Source organism: Salvelinus sp. IW2-2015, linkage group LG2 (assembly GCF_002910315.2).
Source record: "Salvelinus sp. IW2-2015 linkage group LG2, ASM291031v2, whole genome shotgun sequence".
Classification (NCBI taxonomy): domain Eukaryota; kingdom Metazoa; phylum Chordata; class Actinopteri; order Salmoniformes; family Salmonidae; genus Salvelinus; species Salvelinus sp. IW2-2015.
The window spans coordinates 16,834,210-16,842,890 of NC_036839.1; the positions used below are offsets into that span (position 1 = coordinate 16,834,210).

Sequence of the window (8,681 nt, forward strand, 5' to 3'; positions counted from 1 at the left end):
TGTTTGAGTCCAAGAAAATATGATTGCTTGTGGTACATGATGAGAAGCATATGCACAAATTCTAAAGTTGTTTTGTTGAAAAGTGCATACTCACCGAGGGAGGGGCAACATTCAGTTGAACACATGATTTGAAAGAGGTCCTTAGGGGTCGATCAGATGATTCCAGTATGACTATAGTCAGAGTACATGAAAGGTTAATAAACAGTAAACAGAGAAAGGTAGACGCATGATGATAAAAATGTCAAATGTTCAAATTGTTCATGACTGTGGAGATGAAACACCTACTGAACTATGCCTTTTTGCATTAAAAGCACCAAAGTTGAAATTCATACCTTCTGCCAGAGGGCAGTTTTAGAAAGCAATGGTAGAGTTGAAAGTGGTGTGAATAATGTCAAATAGTTACAGTTACTGTGGTACTTCTGTGGTTGGGAATGAGCATCAGATGAACGGTAGGAGAAAAAACGGAGGCTTATCTTGTCAAATTATCAATTGCCTGGAGGCCCAATACTTTTTTTTTCTCATCTGCTACCATGGGATCTTTAACTGAGGGCAAGCATTGTGCAAACATACGAACATCATTGTTCTCTGGGTTCTTAAAAGACACAGGGTGGGTATTTTTATCACTTGTCCCCAGAAATCTTAGTTTATGATTTCTGGGAAGAACGGTTGAATTTACTGGAGGCCTGTAGCCCACTGTCAATGCTGTCTGTAATTGTGCTGAATGGATTGGAAATTACGAAGTGGGCCTTGAATTTTTATTTTATTTTTAAATGGGAAAGACAAAGACCATGACATTGAATTAGTTCCATCTCTGTGTCTTATTGGAACTTATTGACCACATCATTGCTGTGAACAGGTGTACAAATCAATTTTTAGGGAGAAGGCAGAAGATTACAGCTGCGTGAAAGATGAGGGCTCTGGTGCTGGGGCTGTTTTTTTGTGTGACATGGCCCGATTCTACAGAGGCTCAGTTTCCTCGAGTCTGCAGCACGGTGGAGGGGATCGTCTCAAAGCAGTGCTGCCCTGCTCTCGGCTCTGATCCTGCTAATGTCTGTGGAACTTTATCTGGACGAGGAAACTGCTCCGACATCAGAGTGGACTCCAAACCCTGGGGCGGACCGTATCGAATGAGAAACCGAGATGACCGTGAAAGGTGGCCAACAAAATTTTTTAATCAAACTTGCAGGTGCTTCGGTAAGTATTGAAGTTATAATATTGAAAATGTTAAACTGCAGACTTCCTCTAAGGGATCTCTATTATCTGTATAAGTATCTAACTTTAGTTAAAATTACATGTAAAAAGTGTATTAGTATGTTATAGCATAACTACATTATGATCTATATTCCCTTCATGTGTCTAGGTAACTTTGGTGGCTTCGACTGTGGCCAGTGTAAGTTTGGCTGGACAGGACCAAACTGTGACGTACGTAAAGCCCCGGTGGTGAGGAAGAACATCCACTCTCTGACTCCAGCTGAGCTTCAGGAGTTTCTGGATGTGTTGGACCGGGCCAAGAAGACCACCCACCCAGACTATGTCATTGCCACACAGCACTGGCTGGGCCTGCTGGGGCCCAATGGAACCCAGCCCCAGTTCTCCGACATCTCCATCTACGACTTCTTTGTGTGGCAGCATTACTACTCTGTCAGAGAAACGCTCCTTGGTAAATGTGATGTACCACACAAACAACCAAACAAGAAAGTATAATGATGAACATTTACATGTGCACAATGTTAAACAATTGAATATCTATTACATATCTGTGACCAGTACGTTTAATCTTTTCTAGGACCTGGACGTCTTTTCAAACACATTGATTTCTCCCACAAAGGACCTGCCTTTATAACCTGGCACAGGTACCACCTACTCAGTCTGGAGAGAGACCTGCAGGTAAGAGTGAGGAGGTCATTTCTTTGTGGCTTTATTTTTCTCACGAGTATGTACGTTAATGGGAAATGTCTACAGAATGTGTATAGCAGAATGACCTCTCTTCTGCAGAAACTGACTGGCAATGAGAACTTTGCTGTTCCATACTGGAACTTTGCCACAGGGCAGACTGAGTGTGACGTCTGCACAGACTCTCTGCTGGGGGGACGCAACCCAGACAACCCCTCCCTCATCAGTACACAGTCCAGGTTCTCCAATTGGGGGGTGGTGTGTAACAGGTCTGGAGCAATTTATGTCAAAATGCTGAGTGTATGTGGCTAAGCATAGGTGAATGAGTGTTTGTGTCTGTGCCTGCACGCCTTTGTGCGTGTGTGCATGCATGCACAGGAGAGTGTGTGTTTGTGTGTGTGTGCACGCATGCACACAAGTGCGTACCTTCACTTATGTGTACAGGGGATAGCATCTCTATTCATAATTAAATAACATCTATCTTCTCTCCCAGCATGGATGAATATAACCGCCTGGTCACTTTGTGTAATGGGACCAGTGAGGGACATATAAGGAGAGGACAGGTAGGGAGGAGCAACATGAGTCTTCCCACAATGAATGACGTCAGGAGCTGTCTCAGACTCAGAGACTTTGACAGCTCTCCCTACTACACTAACTCTACCTTCAGCTTCAGGTCATTTTCCTTCGATAACTCACTTTTTCTCTTGGCAAAAGTGTTATGTGTGTACGCTAACGATAAAATATGATCTGTTATTAACAGGAATTCTCTTGAAGGCTATGACAAGCCAGATGGCGAGGCAGAGCTTGACTCCTCAGTGGACAACCTGCACAACCTGGTCCACTCCTTCCTCAATGGAACCAGTGCTCTGTCTCACTCTGCAGCCAATGACCCCATCTTTCTAGTAATGAAAAATTAAATAAATAAGATATAATTTAATTAAATAAAACAAAACAAGTACATGTACATTTCATAATAATAGAAATGTGTTTTTACTTAGTTTGTATAACTGAGAAATGTATTTGTATAGGTGCTCCATGCTTTCACTGATGCCATTTTTGATGAGTGGATGAGGAAATCTGTTCCACCAAACTCCAGTTTCCCCGATGAGATGGCCCCCATTGGTCACAACAGAGATTACAACATGGTGCCATTCTTCCCTCCTGTGACCAATGAAGAGATTTACGTTGCGTCTGACCAGCTGGGATATTCTTATGCCATCGCACTGGATGGTTAGTGATTCAACATTTCAACAGGCGTTTGCACTATGCATTCAACGCTAATGGCAAGAAAATGAAGTAAGCACCAATTCATTTCAGAGTTTGCTTTCTTTCTATTTGTCTTTCAGAGAATGACGGTAATCCTGTATTTGTCGTGAGAGCTACTTTGACAGGCGTTTTCGTGGGCCTACTGGCTGTGCTCATGGTAGTCGTGGTTTATATGCTGCACCGGCGAAGAAAGCATGGCTTTGAACCCTTAATACAATACAATAGGAAGTACATAGACAACTCTTGAACATTTCTTGAGCGAAAGTCTACAGTAACTGAAAGAAAGCCTACGGTTTATCTGATTAAGCTTGTATGCAATGTTCATATTAACGTAATACACAGTCATACTTATAGGACCAATTGAAACATACTGTAACTCAAGATAAGTACTTATTTCATCAACATAAAATCCTGAGGGTAGAATGTTTGAGACCTGTAATATTTATATTCAGCCAATCAGAACCCATGTTGAACCCATACAGAATAATGAACACTTACTGAATATTTAGTCATTTATTGAGAGCCCATTTTCAGTTCCTGTTCTTCAATGTTTGATTCTGTGTCTTGGACAAAAATGTAGTTTATGTTTGAGAATAAATATTTGTACACCCTTTGATTCTGATTCCAGTTATGTTTCCTATCCTTTGTTTTCAATTAGGCCCCTTGCTTTTTAAAATGTTTACTAACAACATGCCACTGACTTTGAATAAAGCCAGTGTGTCTATGTATGCGGATGACTCAACACTATACACATCAGCTACCACAGCAACTGGAATGACTGCAACACTTAACAAAGAGCTGCAGTTAGTTTCAGAATGGGTAGCAAGGAATAAGTTAGCCCTAAATATTTCCAAAAGTAAAAGCATTGTATTTGGGACAAAACATTCAATAAACCGTAAACCTCAACTAAATCTTAGATAATGTGGCACAGACACATGCATACACACACACACACACGATAACATATGCACTATACACACACACACACGATAACATATGCACTATACACACACACACACGATAACATATGCACTATACACACACATACACATGGATTTAGTGCTGTAGATGTGTGGTAGTGGTGGAGTAGGGGCCTGAAGGCACACAGTCTGTTGTGAAATCTGTGAATTTATTGTAATGTTTTTAAAATTGTATAAACTGCCTTAATTTTGCTGGACCCCAGGAAGAGATCCATAATAAATACAAATAGATATTCAATTGTGTGCATTAAGTTTTACTTGAAATATATTATAACTCCATGGTTTACTCAATTCACTTCTTCTTTATAATTTCTATAACACATTCCATTTGGCTTTTTCCAGTAATCCTACTGGCTAATCCTGTTAAGTGCAGTGAACCTTATAGTACCCGTTGTATAAGGCAATGGCTCCCATACTGTGTGTCGGGACCCACTTGTGTGACGGGACCCACTTTTTTGTACGTACAAATAATGTCATTATTATACAGTTGGTTTCTTAAAATTGGTCACAAGAGCCCCTACTCAAATCCACATCCAGTTAAATGTTTTGAAGAAGAGGGTTTTATTCATCAATTATTAACTTATTATTTTGGTCTGGGTATGTTTTTTTCACTGCTTAACCCTGGTAGGTCATGAAGCAAAATGTTTGCTAACCCTTAGGAACGCATAGAATTTACATACCTCTTGAATGTTATGTCAAAATGTATATTACCGCCTAAATAGACAGTAAGTTTATGGTTGTCATGAATCTTGCCATGGAGGCAGAACTGAGCTATTTCCGCTAGATGGGCCAACTGCAAAGTCAAAATGGGCTATATCGTAAAGATTCATGAAAACAAACATCTACTTTTTGGTCTTAATTTAAGATTAGGGTTAGCAGTGTGGTTAAGGTTAGGGTTATAGAAAGGTCTAGATCTCACCTTTCGGGTAAAATAGTTATAAATTAAATTACTGTGGTGTAGTCACTTTTAAGTACACAAGCTCAAGTACATAGTTTACGAAAATACACAAATAAAAGAGATTCTTTGTCTGGATAGGTCAGAAAATGTGACACTCTCTCCCTATGCAAATGTGGGTCTGAAACCTGAGACATCAAGTCAGCCCCACTGACAGAGTCATAGTGGAAAGCAGATAGATGGAGCTTTCTGGCACTATAAGGCACTGGACCCTGCCTCGTTCACTCATCAGTCAGAACCGGTCCAGAAAAGCTCACAGTCCCCTAAATAGGGGACTTAACATCTAACCCTATCTAAGAGGTATGGTCACACAAAGGGAATTTTCTCAGGGTCTATTTTCACTCTTGATAACTACACTACATTCTGACTCTTTCTGTTGATTTCTTACATTAGGTCCATAAAATGTTGGCTTTTGAATAATTCAACAACTGCGTAGACTTGCAGAGAGAAAATATGATTGTGTCCATTAAATAAACAACATATTAGTGTATCTTTCTTTATGACAATAATGGACAGTGTTAAAATACCAGCACGTTGTTTCTACAAACCTTCACAGAATAGTATTTCTTTCATTTAAAAATGTATTTTGGGATTCAGGATTTTTTTTCTTGGATTCAGTTTTTTATTTTTATTAGGGGTTTCGAATTTATTTGTAAAAAATGATCTCATGCCCTCACTAGCAGTATATGTAAAAAAAGAAATGTCCCTTTTTCAGGACCCTGTCGTTCAAAGATAATTTGTAGAAATCCAAATAACTTCACAGATCTTCATTGTAAAGGGTTTAAACACTGTTTCCCATGCTTGTTCAATGACCCATAAACAATTAATGAACATGCACTTGTGGAACGGTCGTTAAGACACTAACAGCTTACAGACGGTAGGCAATTAAGGTCACAGTTATGAAAACTTAGGACACTAAAGAGGCCTTTCTACTGACTCTGAAAAACACCAAAGGAAAGATGCCCTGGGTCCCTGCTCATCTGCATGAACGTGCCTTAGGAATGCGGCAAGGAGGCATGAGGACTGCAGATGTGGCCAGGGCAATAAATTGCAATGTCTGTACTGTGAGACGCCTAAGACAGCGCTACAGGGAGACAGGATGGACAGCTGATCGTCCTCGCAGTGGCAGACCACGTGTAACAACACCTGCACAGGATCGGTACATATGAACATCACACCTGCAGGACAGGTACAGGATGGCAACAACAACTGCCCGAGTTACACCAGGAATGCACAATCCCTCCATCAGTGCTCAGACTGTCCTCAATAGGCTGAGAGAGGCTGGACTGAGGACTTGTAGGCCTGTTGTAAGGCAGGTTCTCACCAGACATCAACAACAGCAACAACGTCGCCTATGGGCACAAACCCACTGTCGCTGGACCAGACAGGACTGGCAAAAAGTGCTCTTCACTGACGAGTCACGGTTTTGTCTCACCAGGGGTGATGGTCAGATTCGCGTTTATCGTCGAAGGAATGAGCGTTACACCGAGGCCTGTACTCTGGAGCTGGATCGATTTGGAGGTGGAGGGTCCATCATGGTCTGGGGCGGTGTGTCACAGCATTATCGGACTGAGCTTGTTGTCATTGCAGGCAATCTCAACGCTGTGCGTTACATGGAAGACATCGTCCTCCCTCATGTGGTACCCTTCCTGCAGGCTCATCCTGACATGACCCTCCAGCATGACAATGCCACCAGCCATACTGCTCGTTCTGTGCATGACTTCCTGCAAGACAGGAATGTCAGTGTTCTGCCATGGCCAGCGAAGCCATTGAGCACGTCTGGGACCTGTTGGATCGGAGGGTGAGGGTGAGGGCCATTCCCCCCAGAAATGTCCTGGAACTTTTAGGTGTCTTGGTGGAAGAGTGGGGTAACATCTCTCAGCAAGAACTGGCAAATCTGGTGCAGCCCATGAGGAGGAGATGCACTGCAGTACTTAATGCAGCTGGTGGCCACACCAGATACTGACGGTTACTTTTGATTTTGACCCCCCCTTTTTTCAGGGACACATTATTCCATTTCACGTGTCTGTAAAACTTGTTCAGTTTATGTCTCAGTTGTTGAATCTTGTTATATTCATACAAATATTTACACATGTTAAATTTGCTGAAAATTAACGCACTTGACAGTGAGAGGACGTTTCTTTTTTTGCTGCTGAGTTTAGGTATTCATGTGACTTTTCACTCAACAGTCACATGCCAGGTCATAGGTAAGAGGTGGAAGGGAAAATCTAGCTAATCCCACGAGCACAAAGCATATGACATCAGACATTTCTGCACTGGCGTACCAAGCATCATTTATCTTCATTGATGTTTTTGGAGCTCCTCCCACAGCACAAAGAATGCTTGGTTCTCAGAAAGATTCAACAATCATTTGATGACTTTTTCTCCAGCGCAGTATAAGAAAAAAATCTTAGTACTCCATTATACAATATAGCCTACCTGTTCATGATGTTGCTTAAGGCTAACATGTCATTTAACTCTCCCAGTCCATAGAAGCAACCCTACAAGAGTAGCCTACATTAACCGTCTAAATGTAAGAGTTTGGTTGTGGTTGGGGAACTTTCTTGTCACAAGGGTGACCCTTTCAGCAAGCTCTGCACTAAAATCTCAGAGGACAAATATCTCATGACCCGAGGACTTGTTGAAATACGTAAAAGGAAAGGAGATTTGGTACAGTAATACACCAGAAGTACAGCATTAGACTGAAACGTCTGAACATAGTTTAGATTATACCAGAGAAAAGGGAAATGATTGGTCAAAGTATAACATTTCAGCCTGCATGTTCTTAATCCGCGTGGCCTCTATACGCCAAAATTAGCACAATCTGATCAAGGTATTTTAATCTGTTTTTCCCGATGCAGAGTTGTAGCTTGTGTGATTCGGGAGTCTCTTTAGTTTTTGTGTTCAGATGAAGATTTATTGCATGAACTATGTGAGCCATGTTTTATCATGATTTAAACGATTTAATGTCATGCGATAAAATGGCAAAAACAATCTTATAAATTACACTAAGCAGAACTGATGACTGGATTATAGTTTTTTTTATAATTCTTTATGACCTTTTCTCCACAATTGGTAGTTACAGTCTTGTCGCTGAAACTCCCATATAGACTCGGGAGAGGCGAAGGTCGAGAGCCGTGCGTCCTCCGACACAACCCAACCAAGCCGCACTGCTTCTTGACACAATGCCCACTTAATCCGGAAGCCAGCCGCACCAATGTGTCGTAGGAAACACTGTACACCTGGTAACTGTGTCAGCGTGCACTGCACCCATCCCACCACAGGAGTCACTAGTGCACGATGGGACAAGGATATCCCTGCCAGCCAAACCCTGACTTGCAAAAGTGATCGGATTTCAATATCTGTTGTTAAATTGTGTGAACTTTTTATGGATTATTCATAGGACTAATATTGTGAGTTTCACAGTATATGGAAAGGTACCATATTCTGTTGACTACCCAACAGTCCATGTATTTTCTGGTATGAGTCCAGCTCATAGTCCTCGTGTGTCAGGTGATTACCACGAGACCATGATCTTAATCCTTTCTGACCATACTTATAGAGGGCACATACATTGGAGGCTTTTC

General features: G+C 41.5%; 1 protein-coding gene across 1 annotated transcript; it reads left to right on the top strand.

The window, feature by feature from the left end:
• The first annotated feature begins 606 nt into the window (after positions 1-606).
• Positions 607-3,775, top strand: dct (dopachrome tautomerase). Its single transcript, XM_024004637.2, has 8 exons — positions 607-1,194; positions 1,361-1,660; positions 1,787-1,887; positions 1,996-2,162; positions 2,387-2,566; positions 2,654-2,795; positions 2,922-3,123; positions 3,240-3,775. Exons 1-8 carry the CDS (start codon positions 909-911, stop codon positions 3,404-3,406), a joined length of 1,545 nt encoding a protein of 514 aa, XP_023860405.1. The 5' UTR covers positions 607-908; the 3' UTR covers positions 3,407-3,775.
• The last annotated feature ends 4,906 nt before the right edge of the window (positions 3,776-8,681 follow it).

Bases quoted from the DNA above. Each gene is read 5' to 3' on its own strand.
- dct (XM_024004637.2), top strand. From the start codon at position 909: ATGAGGGCTCTGGTGCTGGGGCTGTTTTTTTGTGTGACATGGCCCGAT. The intron at 1,195-1,360 runs GTAAGTATTGAA...TCATGTGTCTAG, and splicing joins TCAAACTTGCAGGTGCTTCG to GTAACTTTGGTGGCTTCGAC. The intron at 2,796-2,921 runs GTAATGAAAAAT...GTATTTGTATAG, and splicing joins CCAATGACCCCATCTTTCTA to GTGCTCCATGCTTTCACTGA.